Source organism: Epinephelus lanceolatus, chromosome 1, assembly GCF_041903045.1.
Source record: "Epinephelus lanceolatus isolate andai-2023 chromosome 1, ASM4190304v1, whole genome shotgun sequence".
Taxonomy (NCBI): domain Eukaryota; kingdom Metazoa; phylum Chordata; class Actinopteri; order Perciformes; family Serranidae; genus Epinephelus; species Epinephelus lanceolatus.
The window spans coordinates 36,451,313-36,475,100 of NC_135734.1; the positions used below are offsets into that span (position 1 = coordinate 36,451,313).

The 23,788-nt window shown below is 40.2% G+C and overlaps 1 protein-coding gene across 2 annotated transcripts; it reads left to right on the forward strand.

Annotated features, from left to right (window-relative positions):
- The first annotated feature begins 473 nt into the window (after positions 1-473).
- Positions 474-23,119, forward strand: gls2b (glutaminase 2b (liver, mitochondrial)). Of its 2 annotated transcripts, XR_004501650.2 has the most exons (19): positions 474-788; positions 2,078-2,177; positions 3,055-3,176; positions 5,201-5,330; positions 5,740-5,819; positions 7,369-7,532; positions 9,379-9,437; positions 10,382-10,414; positions 10,533-10,591; positions 10,749-10,815; positions 13,210-13,260; positions 13,399-13,575; positions 13,705-13,836; positions 16,191-16,283; positions 16,370-16,431; positions 16,826-16,902; positions 19,923-19,986; positions 20,115-20,195; positions 21,181-23,119. XR_004501650.2 is itself a non-coding variant. In XM_033626143.2 (18 exons), exons 1-18 carry the CDS (start codon positions 619-621, stop codon positions 21,335-21,337), a joined length of 1,797 nt encoding a protein of 598 aa, XP_033482034.1. In that variant the 5' UTR covers positions 475-618; the 3' UTR covers positions 21,338-23,119. The 2 variants fall into 2 exon arrangements, 1 of the variants encoding a protein (XP_033482034.1); XM_033626143.2 differs by lacking the exon at positions 20,115-20,195 and having other exon boundaries at positions 475-788.
- Positions 23,120-23,788: the final 669 nt, after the last annotated feature.

The following is a 23,788-nucleotide window of genomic DNA, read 5'->3' on the forward strand; positions in this document are numbered from 1 at the left end:
ACTACATCCTATGAAATAATGGAAAAGTTATTTGCTTTTTTTTTCTTTTTTAATTTATTATCATCATGTTATTGTAGCTGATTTCCTGATATTGTATATGCTTTCGTTTGATTATGTTTTATGTATGCATATGTATTTCTTCCCTTCTACCTTGTTTTTTGGGTCTCTACATATGTTAAAATATTCCTCAAAATGAAAAAACAGAATAATACAGAATAATATAATATATAATATAATTGAATATAACTGTTGTTATGGAATAGTACAAAATTCCCTCTGAATTCAGGCTGCTTGAGTATAAGTAGAAATGGAAATACACAGGTAAAGTACAAGTGCCTCTAAAACCTACTTAAGTACAGTGCTGGAGTAAATGTTAGCTGATCTACCAATGCTTTTAACAGTTAAAGCTGTATCGCGTTGATTGGATAAAAGTCAACGAGTCAAGAAGACAAAATTCCCGACGTCACCTGAAGGCATCAAAACTTCAGTCTGTTATATGAAAGTCATTAACCTCGCGTGAACCGTTGGCTCTGTAAGAGCAACCAACCGTCACCTACAGACGCCGTTACCTCTCCTGTTTTTATACCTCAGCGTCTAACCGAGCTGTGGACAGCAGCCATGTTGTGCCTGAGAGCCCTGCGTCTGTCCAACTCTGTCCAACTGATCGTCAGACACACAGATGCGGCGAAGAAGGTTTTCATCATCCAGCCAGCATGTTGTCTGAGCACCAAGTCAACAACGACGTCCCAGCGACCGCCGCCAACACACTTGGATCCTCATCTCAAAATGTAAGTGTCTGTGTGTGAGGGGACAGTAAACAGTGTGAGTGTCAACACCTGAGTGTCCTGAACAGTGAGGACACTCTGAGTGTCCTGCAGCAGCCACACTGAAATATGAGTTTGACTTGGGCCTGTATCACTTTGTGAAGACAAACTCAAGTGTATTTATAGGCTACTGTATATTATATATAGTTACTGCTGTAATGGTGGACATATTGGGTAACAGTTACCAGCATATGAGCTATAAATGAGGCAGCACTTTAATATTCGAGGTTTTAAAGTGTGACATCTAAGCTTCAGAGATACCATATTTACCCATATTTCAGGTGAACCTTTAACCCTTTGAAACCTGAGCAAATTGGCTTGATTCCATCGGAAGAAACATTGGAAGAAGACAGTGAGCAGCAAAAGAAGAAATGACCCAAACAAATTTGCAAGAAATTAGTAAAAAGAGAAAATTCAAAACAATAAAATTAGTTAAAAAATAAAGAAAACAAATAAAGTTAAAAACAACAGAACACCTGGACCTGGAAAAAGTGCTCAAAAAGTCTGTTCCATCATTTTAAATATGTAATTATAATAATTATAAATTATCATTATTACATATTATTGTTATAAAGTATAATAAAAATAATGTTTTATTTATTTATTCATTTTCATTAGCTTTTTCCCCCTAATTAAAAAAATAATAATAATTTACTAAAGTTTTTTTTTTTTTTTTTTTTTTTTTTTTGCTCATTGCCTTTTCTCCATGTTTTTTAAAAGAAATTGTACCAATTTGCTCAGAGTTCAAAGGTATAATTCCTGCCAAAGGTGCCTGAAAGCAGCACAAGAAAAGTGATGTTGTTCAGGTTTCAACAGGTTAAAAAAACAGACACAATATATAAAAACAAAAAATAAAAAGAACCTGCTTTTATTTGAGAAACAGACCTGAAATCATCACACATATACAAAATAAATACAACGTTTTGCTGTGACACTTATCTATTATCTGCAAATGCATCTGAAGATTGTCTTGTTTCTTGTATAGGTCACAAAATAATGACTGAGTATTAAAACCCATTCCCAGAATCAATTTGTCCTGATACATTTATATTTTTGACAACACTAATAGTGATATTTGCAGTTTGCTTTGCTGATATTTTGCATGACTGAACAGCCCAGCTGTGTAACAGTTAACCTAATTAGCAGTTTAGAGGACAACTATTGTTTCAGCCATGTCTTTTGCAGCTGTGTGTACGTACATAGTAAGTGGTCGCTTTTCCGCTTATTAAAGAGTTCACTCCTCCCTTCTTCAGGAATGTCCATTCAAAGTCTCCCAGCTCTGGAGTGGAAGACATGCTGTTCTACACCATCACAGAGGGAAAAGAGCAAATCCCCATGTCATACTTTATCTCTGTAAGTAACTACAGGAACACAACCAACCCCTGAACCAGCATCTATCTGTCATCTGTCTGTCTGTCTGTCTGTCTGTCTTTCCATCTATCTATCTATCTATCTAGCGTTCTAGCGTTCTAGCGTTCTAACATTCTAGTGTTCTACCTATTGATCTATCTATCTTTCATTCTATCTATTGTTAAATCGATCATTCATTCTTATTGTTCTATCTGTCTTTCTGTCTATCTCTCTATCAATCATTCTTTTGTTCTATCATTCTACCTATCTGTCTGTCTGTTTGTCCGCCTATCATTCTATCAATCAATTGTTCTATCTATCTATCTATCTATCTATCTATCTAACGTTCTACCTATCGATCTTTCGTTCGATCTATTGTTCAGTCGATCATTCATTCTTATTGTTCTGTCTGTCTGTCTATCTATCTATCTATCTATCTATCGTTCCATCATTCTATGATTCTGCCTCTGTCTGTTCGTCCCCATATCATTCTATCATTCTATTGTTCTGTCTATGTATGTTTCTTTCTATCTATCTATCTATCTATCTATCTATACATCCTTCCATCTGTCCGTCCGTCCATCCGTCTGTCTGTCTATTGTTCTATCGTTCAATCGTTCAATCGTTCTACCTATTGATCTATGTATCTGCCATTCTAGCTATTGTTCTATCTATCTGTGGTTCTGTCTATCATTCTGTGGTTCTATCAATCTATCTATCACGTATCTATCTGTCTCTCTGTCTGTCCTTCCGCCTGTCTATTGTTCTATCGTTCTATTGTTCTATCTGTCTGTCTGTCTGTCTATCTATCTATCTATCATTGTATTACTTTATGGTTCTATCATTATAATGTGTTCATCTGGTCCTGTGTTGTTCACAGGCCCTGAAGAAAACGGGTCTCCACCCGTCAGACCCTCGTCTGAAGGACTGCATGGAGAAGTTTCGACAGGCTGTGAGGGAATCTGTTGGTGAGGTGATGATGGACAGAGATCTTTTCCACAGGTGAGACAGGTGGTTCGGACTGAATCAAACAATCAGATGATTAGTGAACTAATAAACAACAACTCACTACAACAGCTGAAAACCTAAAGTACGTAGATGCAGTTTTAATGGGCCCCCAGTATGGCTTTGTGTCTCACTGCTGACTGTCTCATGGTGTTTAGTTTTCCATTCACCTCCCAGTGCAGGCATGACACCAAACTATTTTTAGTCTGACCTTCCCACAACAATCCCTTCTAATGAAGCATTTGTTGGATGTGACCCACTGTCTCTCTGCGTGTCTCTGCCTTTATCTTTCTCATTTCCTCCCTTGTCTTAAACACGTAGTTCACATTGCTGATTAAAAGTAATTAATTAGAAGTTTAATTACAGTGTGAAGAATGTGGAGGAAGTCAGAAGTACAGAAGCACCGTGATCACATCTATAATGTAATGCAATTTAATTAATTCTTTTGTGAATGTTACATGTTTGCCTAGACTGACTGAAAGGTTTTGATGAACTCTATCGTCGTTTCTAAGTCTTTAATACTGCAGAGTAATCATGCTATGAACCCCCAACCCTGCCTCCCATGGAAAGAACAGGTCTTGTAATATAATGCAGGTCATACAAAAATTACTGATAATTATTAGGTTTTGCAAACAACCTCGAATCATTTCATGGGAATCTAATATTTCAGTAATTTAGAAGTCACTCGTTGGACCTGCAATGAATCTGGTATTTACCTTTAAACAAATACACCAAAAGAAATGTAATGTGCATGGTCAGAAATTTGTATGACATGTAGTGAAATATTCCTTTAACTCGAGAAGCCAAAAACTGGAGTTGTGAAAGTCAGTGTTACGTAGTTAGTGTGTTCCGGACACGTCAGCTTTATTTACTGTCATGATGATCAAAGCAAAGGCCGGTCAGTTAGGCTGATAGCTGGCAGCTGCTGCTCTCTCACAGCTTAGGTCACTTTTGGGGAAGTTACATAGATGGAAAATAGGTGGAACTGGTTGGGGAATATTTAGGATCGCACTCACTCTGGGGTGTCAGTCGGAACACACAGATGGGAGACAGGATGTAGATTTGACCATGTAGTGGCTCATTAACACAGCACAGCAGTGAGGCTGATTGAGGAGGAGGATCTGAGTGTCCGGCTGGGTGTGTGGGTGTGGAGGAGGTCAGTGAGGTATGGAGGAGCGAGGTTATGGATGGCCTTGAATGTGAGCAGTAGGGTTTTGAATTGGATGCGGTATTGTATGGGAAGCCAGTGGAGTTGATGGAGGACAGGAGTGACGTGCTGGATGGATGGTGCTCTGGTGATGATCCGGGCAGCAGCATTTTGGACCAGTTGAAGTTTATGGAGGGATTTGAGGGGGGGACCAGTGAGAAGGGCGTTGCAGCAATCCAGACAAGAGGTGACGAGGGAGTGGACCAGTATGGTGGAGTTGCTGGGTGTGAGGGAGGGACGAAGATGGTCGATATTGCGAAGATGGAAATACGCAGCCCGGGTGACGTTATTGATGTGGGTTTGGAAAGATAGAATACCATTAATATGAAGCTACTCTCATTAACACAATAACGCTCCTATCAGTGCCTAAAGTATCGACATCAAACACCTGCCATCCATCTGGCTGGGTCATGCTTTAATAGGGCAGTAACAGTGCCGGCAGTTAATGACTACACAATGACCTTAATGAACAGAAGCTAACCAAAGCAAAGTCTGTTTGGAATGGAGAGTCTTGCAGCAGTGACTTGGTGTGTGCACTCGCCCCCATCCAAAGCTGGCTCGAGTGTGGCATGTGCGCCACCACCAAAGAGGTCTACCTTAACCCTAAACCTAACCTTGATCTCACCCCATCTTTAACCTCACCCTAACCTTAGTCACTGAACCAAAAATCTATTTTTGTGGGCACATGGCTTTGGATAAGCTGTCCCCATTGAACTCGTCCTGAGTCTGGTGTGTGTCCTTGAAGGTAACTTCAACTGTCTTCTATTTTCATTAAGTGCTCCTGAGTATCTCTGCATTATTGTTTTTCCTTCAGGTGTGTCGGAGGAAACATCGTCCTGCTGATTCAGGCCTTCAGAAAGAAATTTATCATCCCCGAGTTTGACGTGTTTGCACAGAAAATAAATGAAATCTACAACACGGTGCAAAACCAAAGTGAGGGGAAGGTATGCATTTATTTGTTCATTACTGTTTGGAGATGGGAAATGTATTTTAGTATTACGAGGTTCGTATAAAGGTTTTGAATGAATCACACAAGAAGTATGTGATATAATCAAAAACAATCTGCAGTTATAGACTGGCACCGCTTTCTTTAAATTCATACTGCCTTCTCAATATTTGCATGCATCAAAACTAATATTGAAGATGTATGGTGTTACCGTATGAGACAGAAAATGCACACTGTAGGAATCCTGATCGTGTCCCATTTCACTGACCTTCCCTTATACCAACTTCCTGCTGGTGCAAAATCATTTTCTACTGATGCCTCCGGTGCTGCGGTGCTTTTATTTGCTCTGAATATTAAACTGAGTGATTTAACTGTTGCTGTGTTTCTCTTTTGTATTCTGGATTTAGGTTGCAGACTACATCCCCCAACTTGCTAAATTTAATCCAGAACTGTGGGGTGTGTCTTTGTGTACGGTGGATGGTCAGAGGTAAGAATTACAGACTGAGAGAAAGAGTCTCACCACAGGCTCCATTTAGTCATCAATAGACAGTTTCCCCAGTCTTCCTTCAATTCTTTTCCTGTTGGTGGTCACGGGGGGCTGGAGGCTATTCCAGCTGACACTGGGTGAGAGGCGGGGTACACCCTGAACAGGTTGCCAGACTATCACAGGGCTGACACATAGAGACAGACAACCATTCACACTCACATTCACACTTATGGACAATGTAGAGTCACCAATTAACCTGCATGTCTTTGGACTGTGGGAGGAAGCTGGAGTACCTGGAGAAAACCCACGCTGACACGGGGAGAATATGCAAAATCCGCACAGAAGGACTCGAACCCCCCACCCCGGCTTCAAACCAGAAACCCTCTTGCTGTGAGGCAACAATGCTAACCACTGTGCCACCATGTTGCCTCAATTCTAGATGTCCAAATTATTTTTTTCTGAGCACTTCTCTTCCTGGTTGACCTAAAAGTTGAGGTTTGATTTGACTAATGCTGAGGAAGACCATGCAATATGATTGAAAGCTCCAGAACAGCTACTAAATGGACCTTGTGGTGAGGTTGTTATGTTAACTTGTGTTTCCAGGATTAAGAATGAACTTTCAATGTTAACAGACTTGTCCTGTCAGTTATAAAACATTCAGCTCAAATTGAGCAATCTGATCTGTTACCACATACAACAACAATGACGTCACACATTTCAGTATCAGTCTATGTTTACCTGGGTCCAGACCTTTAAATCCGCCCTCTCCACCAAGTTGAAACGGGTTGAAATGGAGAGTAACAAGTTGTCTGACATCAGGCAAACTCTGCATGTGAGGGGGGAAAAGTTAGCCTGGTTAGTTATCTAAGCAACTGCCTAACTATGGAGGTATAGATTGAGGAGTGTGTATCTCCAAGGGAAAAATCACCTGGCTGAATTTAAGTTGTAACAGCCATCCTTACTGCATCTACATCCACAGAGCTGCCATCCACACTCTTCCAGGTGAAGTAGTCTACTAGCAGCAGAGAGTGAGATAGAGGTGCGGGAATGTTAACAAGCTAGAACACTGAAACCGAAATGTGCAGGCTGTCAGGAGGGCCTGATTCTTTTTAAGATCAATGCTTTTATGAACATAGTAATAAAAACAGTCTAAATTGGAATGTGTTCATAACTTTATTATTTTGTGAATTAATGAACAAATTAACTTGTTTCTCTCCTGTCACAGAGTTGCAGAGTGAAACTGTTTTTTGATATTGGCACAATGTTTTATTGTTTTTTGTAGTTTTCAGGCTCAGTCTTTTGATGAAAGATGGAGGATAAATCTAGAAAGCTACAAGTAGTGCTCGCCGTCTTCCTTACTGAAATGTCCTCGAGGAAGACACCTAACCGTGAAACTGCCCCAGTATTGCTGCTGAGTAGCTGACTCATGCGACTGTGGTAGCGCTGAGCAATACTGCCAGACAGCGCAGAACATCTTCCAGGTGTGACTGTCAGAGCGAATTTGTTTAATGTTCAGTGAGACTGTAAACATTCTGTCTTCCTCCTGCAGGCACTCAGTGGGCGACACCAAGCAGCCGTTCTGCCTGCAGTCCTGCGTGAAGCCCCTGCAGTACGCCATCGCCGTCCACGAGGCGGGAACAGAGAAGGTTCACCGCTATGTCGGCATGGAGCCCAGTGGACTCAAGTTCAACATGCTCTCACTTGATGATGAAGGTGTGTAAGGGCCTCACTACTGTCTGCATTAGTGTGTTTGCTCACTGGGTGGATTCCCTCAAGTGAAACTGAGAACAGTACCATCATATTTTCACCATTTTGTATCTTAATACATCTTACATGATATTTTTTTGGCCACCAAACAAGTGTGTCTTCAGAGGACGATTACATACAGTAATAATGCAAGCTTTAGAGCTTTCACATATTTTATACTGCATTACAAGCTGGTTACAAGCTGGAAAAACACTGCAAATACCTTACAAGCAAACACTCAAGTCACTGGACAAAAAACATCATGTTATCACCACTGTAACACCATCAAAGGCATCACCTACTGACCTTTGACAGCTTTGTGTGCCTTGCTGATGCTCGTCTAGTGTACAAAGTGATTAATGACCTGGCTGCTCCTCCATGAAAAGAGTTCATATAACTGTAATCAGACAATGGGAGGACGTATAGGACGACCAACAGAGGCGATGGTGCAGTACAGCACACATGTACTGAGTTTGGTAGATGAGTCTTCTCTGTTTTAGCTACAAACTATTTGGGATCTGAAAATGTCACCTTGAGCACTGCAAAACAGTGATGGACATTTTTCACTATTTTTAAGAAAGCCTTTTTCAGGCTGTCCCGAATACCAGTATTTGAGCATCAAAGCTTTAGTGAGAAAAATCCACCATTTATCCAAGCCTCAGAGGGAGGAGGATGGAATAGGAGATGAGGACATGAGTCGGACTGTTTCTGAAACATGAGTTTTCAGTCCATGCACCTAAAATAACGTGACAATTTGCCACATTGTTAGCATGTAGGTCGCAGTAACATTAGCCATGAGAGCTTGGGAAAAAAAGGATACTAGAAGCTTTCTTACAGTTTTCATGTGATTTGTCAGGCTGGTTGTAGAGTTGTGATATGCTGGTTTCTCTTAAACATGTCTGGCCCTCACATTTTTGGGGATCATCTTCACACATTTTGAAACTACTCCAGACATTTGACTCCTGCTTGCATATTTGTAACCCTATCAGGTGATCAAACTGTCCCAGTTTCAGTCGTGCTGGACTGCTGGTGTTAGATGAGAGCAAGTCAGAGTCACAAAATGATCACGAAGTTTAAATGTCCTTGTCTGAAAATAACTAATAGTTAATTCTATTATTTAATAATGCATAATGAGTAATTTCAAATTACTTTTTCTTAATTAGTGGACTATTTTTTCGATAACACAAAACAGAAAAACAGGTCAGACCTGAGACTAAATAAGGCATGCTGAATCACCTCTTAAATCTTATCTTTTCAAAAAAGCCATTTATTAATTTCAGCAGACTGTTTATTTTGTATATTTCTTATTTGAGTATTTTATTGTTTTTATCTTATGTTGCCATCGGTTATTATATTCTTTTATTTTGTATTACTCTAATTGTTTGACATATTTGCTGTACCTCAGTGCAATCTACAGGGCAGTTAGTTGCAAACTTTGTTTATCTGCCTCGGTGATGGTATTTTATTCTTATTTTATTTTTATTGGTCTTTGTATTTTCTTGAAATTGCCTCATTTCATTTGCTCGAATCCGGCATTGTTTTAAATCCAGGATCAACCATGTAAAGCATTTTGTTTTGACAAGCACTGTATAAATAAAGGATATTATTATTATTATAAACAAATGATAATAAATGAAATAATAAATGATCAATATTTAAAGTAATTGTCATTATCAGAAGAAAGCCTGTTTATGTTTTTTTACAGCTGAATTGCAGCATGTACAGAACTTCCTTAAACTTCATTATGGCACTTTTTTTTTAGTATAGAAGTCCTTGTTAACATTGTGTCTTATCTCGTTGTCCTTTCCCCCAGATAAACCCCACAACCCCATGGTAAACGCTGGAGCCATAGTGATCAGCTCTCTTATCAAGGTAAACAGACGGACAGGTACAGCCTCGTGTCATAGTGACAAGTCAGCACATTCAGTAAATCACTTTCCTTTTAGCAAAGTCAGTGCCACAGAAAATCCTCGCAGACTATTACTTTGGAGTCAGATAAGTGAAATTTTTTGAACATACAGCAGCTTGATAAGTGCTACTCAAAATAACAGAAACCATCTTTTGGAGACATTCATTTGATGTGCACTTTGAGTTTTTAGCTTGGCCCGCATCCATCTGCTTACATGGAGGGGGTGGGGTTTATGAACTGAACTGCAGCCAGCCACCAGGGGGCGATGGAGATGTTTTGGCTTCATTTTTGGGGAGCTGTCATGTCATCCATCTTCATATACAGTCTAAACTGAGCCTTCATTTTCTAATGATAAGTTTTCTAATGATAAGTTACAGTACAAAACTTTTCTATTTTCACATTAAATAAATAATAAACTAGTCCTGCCACCCCAGTTTGGCCCTGCAGTGTGTTCTAGTTTGGAGCCTGCGGGTTGTTAGGGGGAAATGTCACAAAGCAGCAGTAACAAGTTATTAATACATCTTTATTTTTTAGACATATTTAGACACAAATCTTACCTTATTGACTGCTTCTCTTTAACGTGTTCAAAGCTTGTCTTGCAGATTCAAATCAGAAAAAACAGTTTTATGTTTCCCACAGTTGTCTGCAGTTCTGTTTTGTGATATACTCCCTGAACTCTATGTGAGCTCTGTGCCTTGCAATCACTGCCTATCTGTTGCCTTGTGCTGCACCAGATAATAGGCTACTAAATTATACAGTCAGCTATACATTCATGTATTGTCTTACATGGTGTTAAAATAGTACTGAAGTCATCGGTCATCAGTTGAGTTCAGCGTCTATGAATGTGAATGGCATGAATGTGGTAATTACAGTCAACACAAGCCAATGACTCTCGCTTTGTTTTCAGCCTCGTTCAAATAAGGCAGAGAAGTTTGACTATGTAAGTAGTGCGACTCTGATTTTCCTTTGTTATGAGCATGAATATGAAGCTGAGGGTTGATGATCTGGTGGTCAGATGTGCCGCATTACACTTAAAACCTTTGTCTTTGTTCATCTAGGTGATGGAGTTTGTGAAAAAGATGGCAGGCCAAGAGTATGTGGGATTCAGCAATGCCACGTGAGTGTATTGTCGAATAAATTCAAGGTATTTTAAGTTAAAATATCTCCCTTTAGCACACCTAAGTTGACAGACAGTGCTGGGCAAATTGCCTGTCCACTGCTCTATTGCATTATTGATGTTTCAGTATTGACCCCCTTCTGCCTCTCCGTCTCAGGTTCCAGTCAGAAAAAGAAACAGGCGACAGAAATTTTGCCATTGGATACTACATGAAAGAGAAGAAGGTCGGTTACAGAAAATGCTGAAATATGTAGGATTAGAGATGCTTTTTGTTTTCTGTTGCATCTGTTTGCCTAATGCTTTTATGTTTCCATGACATCATCTTAAAAGATACACTAAATAGGATTTTCCTAAAAAACAAACAGAAGTAATCCCTCTCAGTCGTCACTTAAGACCCACTAGAAGTGTGTGGCGGTGTGTTTTTCTGCTTGTATTTTCCTATTTTCCTCTTAGTCTCTGTGTTCAGGATGTTAATGGGCATTTATGGGCACTCAGGGGAGGTTGGGACTTAATAGAAAGGTAGCGACCAGGTGCTAAACAGTGAGCAGCAGGCATACAAAAGACACCAAAAAAATGCAAATATAGTGAGGCGGGACACCAAACGAGAGTGAATCTGGGGTCGGTGTTTACTTTCAGTGCTGCAGTAAACTTACAGTAACAGACAGTTCTGCACAAAGTATGTTTAATGTTCACATACTCGTGTCAAACTGACTGTTTTGAATTTATGTTTTTTTAAAGAGACAAATTATTACTGTGTTTTCATTACAGACTTATCAGCCAATTATTTTCTTATTTAAAGTGTTGATTAAATTGAAATAGAATTAGAAAAAGAAAGAACTTTATTCATCCCCGAAGGGAAATTCCACACTTCCCCTCATCAGCAACAACACAGTAATATTAAAATAGACATAAATAAAATAAGTTCAAATAAGTGCATAGATAGAAATAAAAAATTAAATTAGAATAAAATTGCCTATTCCACAGTCCAGTCCAGTTGTGGCTAATGTGATATTGATGTGTAAATTAGTTTGTGACACCAAAGAAAAATGTGTCATTAATCACGGAGCCAAATTTGAATGATTAAAAAAGTAGTATATGAAAGTTTATAAAATTAGGTTTCAAAATCGTGAAAAAATGAGTTCTGAGACGCAGAACAGCAGTTCAGCAGTTAGCAGTAGCTCACACCCACAGCAATGAGTAGTAACTGCTGCTGGGCCAGGTAACGTTAGCCGACTTGGGGCGCCACACTGAAAGGTGCTACAATGGCCGCTATTTTGCTTGTGTTTATATGATTGTAGTGTTTGACAAAAGCGTTTATTCATTATGTATTCGACTGAAAGTGCTAGGAGAGTTTGTGGGATAGAGTGAAATCACCAGTGGTCGAACGAAAAGACACTGATGCTATGCGCTCTAACGTTCGCAGTAACATAGTTGTAGTGACTAGCCCTGCACTTAAGCTGCTACTGGTTGCCAATTAGCTAAATTGTTTGGATGTGTTCTCAGAAAACTACTCCCAATCTTTACAGATGTTGTATATCATAATTTGTTTATTTTCTCACCAGTGTCTATAATATCCCTATAACTCACACAGCACAGTCGAAAACTTTTTGCTTCCTAACACCAGCAACACTTGTGCTTAGTGGGATAAACTTAAATACCATGGCCTGCTTCAGCCAGTGACATAAGCTCCCTAGTGGCGTGGCGGGATAATACATTTCACACAAATCAAACACAGGGCTCCATCAATAGTATTTATATAGTGGGTATGGGGAGGGGCTTATGTTAAGGACGGCTCCGGTGCATCATCCAGCATGCTTGTAGGCCGCCAAAAACATCCTGGACACGGAAATGGTGAGAAACAGTTTAACTCCAAAAACAGTCTAGCTCAAGTATTCACTACAACACAGTTCTCAGTATTTTCATATGTTACGCGTATAATGTGTTAAGAAAGAAATCACTGATATTGCTTAACCCAGACTTTAATTGATTCATTCTGTCTATGAATCATCAGAAACTGAAAAATTAAGGAGTAGCAATGTTATATCTGTTTACACTGATATGAAAAAGAGAAAAACAGCAAATCCTCTAATTAGAAAAACCAGAGAATGTTTGGCTTTGACCCACATCTTAATTGATTGTTTCAGCTCTACTTATTATTTAATATTTTGAAAACCTTAGTATTGTTCTCTGGTAAATACATATTTTCTTAATGTAATTTTGTCAGGATGTTTTCTCTTTATTTGAAAGGGTGTCTGTCTTGCACCCACTATTCCCGCAGGTATCTCTAGCCACAGAATTCACTTAAATGTTTTCTCCGGTTTTTCATCACAAAAAAAAGTCTCTCTATCCATGTTTACTACCGTCATCAATTTGCCAGATCAGCGATTTTGAGGCCAGCTGAAATCCCTTCTCGATGGCCTCTCCATACATCTCCCACACACATCTGTACACCGCCAATTTATCATGTCAGAGGGGTTGTTCATGACCTTTTCAGCCTATTTGAGCAGGCAGACTGCTTCTTGATGTTGTGGTTGAGAAACCGTAGTACATCTGAACTGTGCTAGGATGGCATACTTCAGTCAATCAAACAGTGACGATGATTATATTTCATTCACCAGTGTTTTCCTCCGGGAGCAGAAATGATCGATGCCTTGGACTTCTACTTCCAGGTACACATCTCTGCCACGAAGGGATCTTTTCATAAAGAAGCAGCAAATCTATAATGTCGAGTAGCCTGATATTGATTCAGCTGTAATGAAAGTAGGTTTGATGGTTTTGACCATGAAATGATCCTGTTGCGGTTTCAGCTTTGCTCCATCGAGGTGACCTGCGAATCAGGAAGCATCATGGCCGCCACTCTGGCCAACGGAGGGATCTGTCCAGTCACAGGCGAGCGTGTCCTGAGCGCTGAGGCAGTGCGAAACACTCTGAGTCTCATGCACTCGTGTGGCATGTATGACTTCTCTGGCCAGATGGCCTTCCACGTAAGAAACAGGAAGAAGTGACTGTGCCAACACACGTCACCCCTCAGAGTGATCATTTCACCTACGCTGTGAAGAAAACACTTGTCCATTTGTTGACCTGAAATGAATACCACATCTCTCATCTCCTAGGTGGGTGTGCCAGCCAAATCTGGTGTGTCAGGTGCCATACTGCTGGTGATCCCCAATGTCATGGGAGTGATGTGTTGGTCTCCTCCTCTGGACAGAGTTGGAAACAGCGTTCGGGGAATACAATTCTGTCAGGCAAGATTATGAGTGTTTTTGAAAATACATACTATGTACTGCGTATGCTGCCTCTGAACCCAGTAGCAGCACCAAAGACGGAAGGACAGTTTATAATGTCAAACACAGAGTGAGCAGGCAGGTAAAACAACAGTAAGAGTCAATTTGTTTGCTCGGGAATTTCCAAGACACAGGTTCAGTCCAAACGGCAAATAGTTCAAAGGTGTGCAACAATACTGCGAGGGAGTAGGCAGAAGGCGATGTCTGACGAGCAGGGAGTCCAGAACCAGGCGTAAACACGGGAGAAGCCAACACACCTGTGCAGAGCTGACTGTAAGCAGCAAGGGTCTTGACAATGGCAATGATGAGTGGATCCTGTGGCGCACACACAATGGCAAAATGTGCTGCCATGTGGCACGGTAATCCACAGCACAGGAAACCACAGACGAGAGCTGCATGAAGGGCTCTCCAAACAGCCACAGGGAAAAGGCAAACAGAAACCAGGAGCATAGCAGCATAGCTCTTGGTCAGGGGACAGAAGACTGAGTGGTTTAATGGGGAGTCAGAGACAGGTGAGATCAGGAACAAGGAAGCTGTGTGGGAATAAATGCTGGAAAGTCTTGCATGAGTGTGACAAAGAACAATCTGGCAAGGAGAGTGTGTGAAGCTGGAGTTTGTACACTGGCAGAAGGTAATGATCCACAGGTGAGGGACATTAGCTCAATGATGTGGGTGTGATGGACTGGCAGGAGTGGGAGATGTGTGGACAGGTGACAGGCTGGCAGGTAGGTGTGGTGGAGAGGCAGGATTACTGGGAATTTACTGGGTTTACTGAGAGAGTGGCATGTATGGCAGGTAGAAACTGCACACTGTTGCTGAATACAAATTACAAGGCAATTTTTGTAAATAGTAATTATAATCCCTTAGACTACAAAAAAATTAAATCTAATCAAAATGTGTTGTGGATTCAAAATCTAATATTGAAAATATTGTACTTTATTGTAAAAAAATAGATGCAACCACAATTATTAACTTTTCATAAATATGATTTTTTTTCTCTTAAAACATCTCCAAACATTTTAATGCAAATAAAATCCATTTTGTATTTGTAGCATTTACAGTTGGTCAAATCAAACTACACTTATTTAAGAAGTATTTCATCACAGGAAAAGTGATTTAGTCATAAAACTAGGCTGCCTGTGTAGTAGAAAGAAACAGATACTTTTGAAACTGGTGCTTCATGACGGGAGAGAACACAGAAAAAGGGCTGCAGCATTTGCTTTTGCTCAAGGGATGAAAAACCTACAACTACCAGAATGCACTGCAGTGCACTGGACCAATAAACACTCCCGCTGGTGGGTGACGTAATGCAAGCATGGCCATTTTTCCTCAGGAAACAATATGGCAGCTGGCTGGTAACAAACAAACTGGTATTACAGATAAGCAATAAGAAATACATTTCTGAAGACATTTTAAATGAGAAAAAGGCAACACAGTAACAGAATCTTGATTCATATTTGATCAGTGCTGTCTGTTTTACTTCTTGATTTCAGTATTTTCAGCCTTTTTCACAATACAGGAAACAGTATGGTGCCACTTCCTGTTAACAAACAAATAAGCAGAATCTTAGTTTATTATTTGACCATTTGATCTGAGATTGAGGAGCAGATCTCCTTCTATACTCTTTGTGTCTGTACAAAAATCAAGGCTGTCCAGTGAAGGCTGAGACATGATCTTTGACCTCATGGGGGCTATGGGGCATGACACATGCATGTAACTGGAGCTGTGATGTTGGAGGGTTACAGGAGACGGCACTAGAAATAAAGGGACGGTGTCTGCTCAGCTGCTCTTTGGGTGCGCTGTTTTTAGCCTCCTTGGCTGCACTTGGCCTGACAGAGCTTTTGGCTACTCTCAAATGGATGGCAGGAGATATACAATAGAACATTTGCATGTAGAAAGCATTTGCTTATGGTCAGAGTTGTAATTCTCACCCATATCTTTATTTTTCGTACAAAAATATTTCAGCCTAAGGCCGACTGCGGACAACTGGTCGAAACAAATCAATCAACCCCACGTTCTATAATAGTGCGCCAGCTACTGACTGTTTTGCCAAGTGCAGACCAGATTTATTTTTACCAGATACTTTTTAACCTCTTTGACAAAAATTAGGGAGGACAATCTATAGTGTGAGCAACAGCTCAAGAGTTAGTCAAACCAGTTAAAGTTTTATCTAACAAAACCAAAAGGCTTGAATTTTCTGTTAAACCTTTGTTCATTTTTTCTGATAAAGATCTTGTCTCAAAACATAAAAGTAATATATATGTCCTTGAGCATTTTCCTCCTCTAACAATTACTCTGTGTCTTATCACCCTCAGGAGCTCGTCTCAGTCTTCAATTTCCACAATTACGACAACTTGCGGCACTTTGTCAAGAAGCAGGACCCTCGCAGACTGGAGGGAGACGACAGGGTGTGTTGCTTCGTCAGTTTGTTCCTGCTGGTGTGTTTAATGTGTGTCTGTGCCTCTGTGTTTATGTTGTTTCCCTGCATTTGCAGAACAAGTCTGTTTTCAGTTTGATGTTCGCCGCGTACAGTGGAGACGTGTCTGCCCTGAGAAGGTACATCACCGGCAAACCTGATTATTGTTTTCCCTGTATAACAGATGGCAGTCATAATGCTAGCAGCAGGTGTGGGTTCTGAAAAACACACAGATGGATGACAAATTAAATGAAAAGCAAACATGAAGTGTAGTAAACTGCTTCAGTGCTGCCTGGCATAGATTTTCTGAAAGGGGTAAAGGGTAATTTCTGTTTTTATTTCTGTGTGGTTTGTAAAATAACTCATAAAGTTTGTCTACAGAACTGAAAATAATCACACTGGTGCTTGCATGCTGATTAGCTCAAACGTATTTACAATGCTAATATATGTATTTGTGGTTCTATATGTATATTACTATTGTATTTTATGTATCAAAGAAGTGTTAATGAACTGTACTTATATTTATTCCTTCAGGTTTGCTCTCTCATCCATGGACATGGGCCTGAAAGACTACGACTCTCGAACAGCGCTACATATCTCTGCAGCAGAGGGTGAGCTCCACATGATCGGCTCATCTGTGGGCATGATGTTTAGTGAATGAGCAACACAAAATCAGTTCCACAGGAAAAATATAAAACAGTCAGGGAGCAAATCTGTGTGACCACTGGGCAAAAATAAGTCATCCTAGGCTCCTAGAAATCACATTTACAATTAATCTGAAACAGCAAATATGTTGGTGGGAAATGTAACGCTAAGCAAAGTACATTTTCTATTCACATAATGAGGAAGAGTTGTTAATTAACATACCTGTCACAAAATTGTTTATACTGAACATATCAGCAAAATGTTCACTAACAACCTATTTCATTTGTTTTCCACCAATATAAGCAGTCTTGTAATACACAAACTGCCAGTCAGACTTGGCTGCTCAATACAAATATTTGACTATCGTTCCTTCATTTTCGTATAGAGTGTGAGAGTTAACTACTCTAACAACGGATCAGAAATGTGCAACATTTTCTGCAGACACTAGATATCAAACAAAAACCAGAGACTGTATTGTATGAAGTCGCTGTGAGCTGTAAATTCACCACTTCTAAGCAGAAGGCTCAGAAGTGGGGCAAGACCTCTCCTCCTCCGGGCAGCTGCCTGTGCCAAAGAGCAGCATGGAAGCGAGGAGTGCTCACTTTGCAGCTAAAGCTGGAGACCAAAACGCCCCCAGAAGTACCCTGCACACTGACTGGCAATTAAAAAAAAGACTCCTCGACTTGAAGGAATCTCAGCCGACTGAGGAGTCTCTGACTGATCATTTGAATCTCTGACTTTCAGAGGGCAGCCCTACAACTATCACTCGTAGAGTCCGAGGGGGGTCCCCTGCACACGGCTCGAAATGTAGATGTAATTGAGCCAACTTCCAGCAGCTAACGGTGCTAAAAGCGTGAACATTGCTAACATGGTGTTAACATGAAGGGGAACCAGAGTGTGGGCTTTAAATGGTAAATGGAATGGACCTGCACCTGTATAGTGCCTTTCTAGTCATCCAGCCACTCAAAGCGCTTTTTACGAGTCACATTTACCCATTCACACACACATTCACATGCTGGTGGCTGAGGCTACCATACAAGGTGCCGCCTGCTACTCAGTCTTTAACACACTCACACACTGATGGAACAGCCATCGGGAGCAATTTGGGGTTCAGTATCTTGCTTAAGGATGCTTTAACATGCAGACTGGAGGAGCCGGTAGATCGTAAGATTGGTAGCGCGGATCTTCTGATCGGTGGACTACCTGCTCTGCCTCTGAGCCACACCTTGACATAGCAAATAGTTGTTTGTTGCTATGTTAACGTTATGATTGTCATGTAGAGAACCTTTAACATTTAACCAAAATCACGATCTTTCCTTGAGTGCTTTTGTTCCCTAATTCCAGGGGTGGGTAGTAGCACTTTACAAGTAATGCACATGAGTAAAAAAGTATATATTTTTAAAGGAACGAATACCTTTCAAGTTCCTTTTTAAAAACTGTACTTCTGCTCTCTACTGGAGTAGATTTTGAGCCAGTAATCTGCTTTTTACTTCACTGCATTTGCTATTTATGCCTTTGTTACAATCAATATGCTCTAAATTTGATCGAGTGAGGCGAGAGCACATGAGGAGCACCTTGTACTTTGAATAAATCATTAACCAGGCACTTCTTTACAGGAGAAATTGGACTTTTTGTTGCATAGTATAGAGAGAACTGGACCCAAAAGCATGGCTCAGACAGCTGTTCAGTTTAAAGTGGATTTATTTTCAATAAGGCAAGAAGGAGTGTCTTGGGTTGATCCAGGGCACTCTGAGCAGTGCTGGAAACAGGTTGGCAGTGAGTGTGGATCTGAGGCACAGAGAAACAAGGTTTAGGCAAAAAACAGGCTGTAGTCAGTGCCGCAAGGTAGACTGGCTTTCAGGTGAGCAGGCGGGTTGGCAGCAGCAGGAGAGCCACGCCGAGATACAAAGACACAGAGAGACATAGAAGGAGCCACAAGAAACAAAGGGGAGGGAGGAAAACAGCTGACACACGAGGAACGAAGGAAAGCCACAGACTATGACACTTTTACTTAAGTATAGATTTTCACTACTCTACCAACGACTGCCTAAACACGTGGAACATAAATTAAGTTAATGTAGTGTTGCATTAACTCAAAGAAAACATAGTGTCTGGAAATAATCCAGGCAGGGATTATGTTGTCACCACAACGTAATTATGAAAACAATTCACTAATATCCACATTTAGTCTCTAGGAGACAGGGCCGCTCCTAAAGGTCTGCATGAAAAAGCAAAACAATGAACTCCAATAAAACATGAAACATAAATAAAACAGATTTAATGAGGATTGGTTGACATAGCAACTTGAGAGCACCTTTATCACACGCCCACAAACTTCAGTTAAACTTTGTTCAGAGGAAAAGTTGTATTTTAAGTAGCATAGCATGTGCACAGCTGTAATTAGTGCTAAGTTAGATTTCACTTCATTTGATTAACTATAGAGGCACGGTACCTTTGGCTCACATTATACTACACCACTAATGAATCCGCTCACAGAGCCTTACAGAGCACCATATGGCGAATATTTATCTTGTGTTGTGGTCTGAGTTTATTCACAGCACAGATTTAATGCTGCGCTGCAGTGTGTTCAACAGTTACATTTCTCAAAAAGAGCCTCGTAAGCAACTCATTTGTATACAAGATAAAAATGGGAGTAATAACAGTTTTCTTCCAAATGAAAAAAAAGAGAGCTTTGCACTCCTAAATCTGATTCTGAGTCGTAATGTGACTTGAGGGAAATATTCATACATCTTTTTTTTTCCCTGTGTAATTTATATTTTTAGCAGCTTTGTTTTCTCCACCCCTCATTTGTCATGCTTTTAGACAAACATGTAAATCGTGAGCAGCCTGCTAGTTTGGGGCAGTGCGAGTTTAAAGGGTGTGTTGCTTTTGCTTTGGTTCACCAAAGTTATCAGATAAAGATTGTCTCTGTCGAACCCTCCCAGGTGGGGATCTGTAATCTGTCGTCTTTTGTGTTTATTCTCAGGTCACATAGACGTGGTGAAGTTCCTCACTGACACCTGCAAAGTCGATCCATTTGTAGAAGACAGGTGGGGACGGCATTTGTACCATCTGTCTCTTTATCCTTTAGCTTTGAATTTCATCACAGCTCCTTCTGTTTAACCCTTTGATCATGTTCACGTGTTTTAACCTCTGGTCTGTTTCATGTTGTTTTCAGATAGAACTGTAAACACATCTTTAGATGATGCTTCTACTTTGCCATCTGTCTTCCAGGATGAGATTTGTGATCTTAGTGAGAGTATGTGATTTTAAAAAAATGTCTGATTGAAAGTTAGTTTTTTTACAGTGAACTGACAATGCACCATTATGTCTCAGACCCACAAACATAACCACAGCCACATAGAGTAGATACAACCCAGCCAGCATTTGTATGAGGGGCCCATACAGGTACAAGATGGGCTGAAAAATGGGCCCTATATAGGATTGTCCACGTGTTCCATATTGAGCCCACATTGGTGGGTTTACCCAAGTACATTTCATTCTGCATTGTGACGTATTTCCCAGTGTAATGAAACATTTCAGCAGGGTACAGTTACATGTGAAATTTAAATCAAATCCTTCACACTTAATTGGACCACTAAAAGTGGGCAGGTTTAGAGTTTTGCAGAGCTACAGTGGACTGCTAGCTCCACACACATCTCTCTCAGCAAGAGAGATAATCGAATGAATAAATGAGGGATAAATAAATTAATTGAACAAGACCGCAGCCACATTGTTTTGGAAATTAAGACAAAAATTTTATCGTTGAAAAGTGGGTGTGTCATAACAATGAGGCCCGGACAGTGTAACGCTGACGGGACAGTAGAATCAGAAAGAGAGAAACGAAGTTCGCTGTATGTTCTATGTGACGTTACGTGCTGAAGTGTCCATTGTAAAATGCCCTGCACATAACATGAAGCTGTCACAAATACCACCTTCCTGAAAATGAATACATCTAGCCAGGGGGCTCGTAACCACGGTGTTTTGGGGAGACAAAGACAAGGCTAGCTAGCTAATTAGCTCTGTGCAGCTAAATGTTGCAGGTTGATAGATGGGTGGATGTCAGGATATCATTCTAGTTTACGTAAGCACACGTCTTTTTTTTTTTTTTTTAGGCATATAGTGTTAAACAAATTGTCAGGAGATGTGATCTACAAGGGTTATAAACACATTTAACTGCTGAAATTCTCCATGACATATCTGCTGATCCCTCCTCATCTTTACCTTTACTCATCGCTGTGCAGGTGGGGGAACCTACCGATCGATGATGCTCTGCAGTTCGGACACGATGAGGTGGTGAAGGTGCTGAAAGACTACCAGCTGGTCTACAGGCAGCAGGAAACACAGAACACAGGGGCTGAGCATTCCTTGAAGATGGACCCCATCGAGGGCATGGTGTGATGCATTTCAATCCCCACACCGCAACATGTTAGGGCATTTGTGCAATCTGTCAGGTTTGGAAATATGAAGGTCTAGTTGTAGCACCTGAAATGAGCGCCAAACAAAGAAGAGAATATGACTGTATGAGTCAGGGTTTCCTACAGCTTAAGGCAAGTTAGAGTTAAGACTTTTAAAGTCTTTTTTATTGCCACTCAATATAAAGTGTCAGAACAATTTTACGAGATAAAATTGGATAAAAAGAAGAAATGGCATCAGTTACATAGGATTAGGGACAATTTTGCCCAAATTTATGTAAGATAAAACCTCACTTTTTTGGTCCAGTAAAACGTTTGATCAGTGGTTCCCAACTGGTCCAGTGACACGGTCCAGATTTCTCCCTAGTCAAGGTCCACACAGTTTAAAATATTCAGCGTCACACTTACACTCACATACACACTCACTCTACAGTAGGGAAACGACACTTCAAAATAAAAGCTCTGTGTCTCATGGTACATAAAAATAAAGTGTGTTTTTTCCAAACATGTCACATTTGTTAGTCACCTGTGGTCCATTTAGAATAGAACCGCGGCCCACTTTTGGACCACGACCCACCAGTTGGGAACCACTGCATTAGTTGATCTACCTCAAATGTTCAAAAGAAAAAAAGTAACACTTTCCAGGCATGCGATTTTGTGTTTGTCACTCTGCATATGAGATTCCACTGCCTTGATTCCCATTGTGCCGTGTTTTAAGAACGTCTTTGCATGAAATACACAGAGCCAATATGCATTGCCTTGAACCACTTTTAGCCACAAAATCTTAGCCAATTTTCATTAAATTTGCACCTCCCCATCTCATCCAGGGTACATCAACAGCTGGGTAGCAGACAGTGGATGCTCTGCTCTGAGCACCCCAGCTGGAAACAAAATGTTCTACGTGACATAAATGCAAGAGGCATTTTTTAAATTAGTTTAATTATTTTGAGATTTTACAATGCAACGTCATCAAAAACATTTCATAGAATCTTACTTTCTGTTTCTTAGCACTTTCAAGACTTTTGAATGATTGATTTAAAACATTTTAAAACCAATTAAGGCCTTGTTTTTTAAACAAATGAATGCAATGCCCTTTAAGACTTTATAAAGATCCACAGAAACCCTGGTGAATATGAATTACTATGTAAACTGCAGAAAGGGAAAGGAAACTGTTTGGAATATGCAAATAAACTAGACAAAAATACAATTTAAACAATAGGCAGAGTAAAGACAATAACACCAAGCCAAGAATACATAATTTGTGCATCTGTGTAAACAATAACAAGCTGCAAACAGCCTCATTTCAATTTAAGAAAAAAAGCTGGAATACATCATCAACCTGAACACAGTGTACATGTAATGTAAGATTCATGTATATGTAACAAAAGGGTCTCTGTGTCATTGAGGAGGGATTTGATAAACTCCAAAGATGGATATTTGTACTTGCAAAGCTTCACATATTTTACTATCATCAGTTTTTAATATTTAAACATTTAAATATATGCAACTATTTGACGTGTTTGGATGAAAAATCTCAAATTTGACGTATTATCAATGGGGGAAAGGGGAAGGCATTGTACCCAGTAAACCTAATGTAGGATTTATTGTATATATTATGTTCTGTGGCTGTAAATAAGAGCACTGGATTCCTAATAACACTTTATTGTACACAGTGTTGTGACATTTATGCACATTTTAACTGATTCCAGAGAGTGTGAAATATTTTGACACTGACGAAATCCATTAAACATATTTTGTTTATCTGCCACCCACAGTTTCATTTTGTTTTGATTTCATGTAAGTCATTACTTCATGCAGTGGGAAATTTGTTGTTAAATATTAAGCAGCATCCACTAAATCAGCTGAACGCAGGAGCACATGATGGAGAAGCAGCGGGAGAGGTCTCCAGTTGTCAGGAGGTGGTCGCTAAGTGCCATTATTATGAGAGTGTGCTTCGCATAATTATTATTTTTCCAGGAAACAAACAGTAAAGAAATAACTATTATCCTTTGTAGCTGTTGCTACAAAGAATACAACTAATGTACACTGAGTCATGGCCAACTCATTTAAACAGGCTTCTGCTCATCTTTATTTATAGATGTAGAGTTAATGAGCACTGACTGACTGTCCCTTTACTCATGTGGCTGTTACAGGCTGAGATGCAGGCGAACACACCAGTTGCAGTGCATCCTGTGCTTTGTAGCTTCCAGCAGATGGCACTGTGCCACCATCAGAAGGCATTTCTATAACATCAGTGACATACTCAACAGAGCAGCTTAGATCCCTGCAGGAGAAGAACATTACAGGGCAGAAAATAACTTACATAAGACTGACCTGACATCCAGAGAGGCCGCAGCCACCTGTACAGGCTGGGGTGGTCCTGACAGGTCCTCCAACTTCCTCCACTGCAGCAACAGGCAGGAAGTCCTGCTTCAGC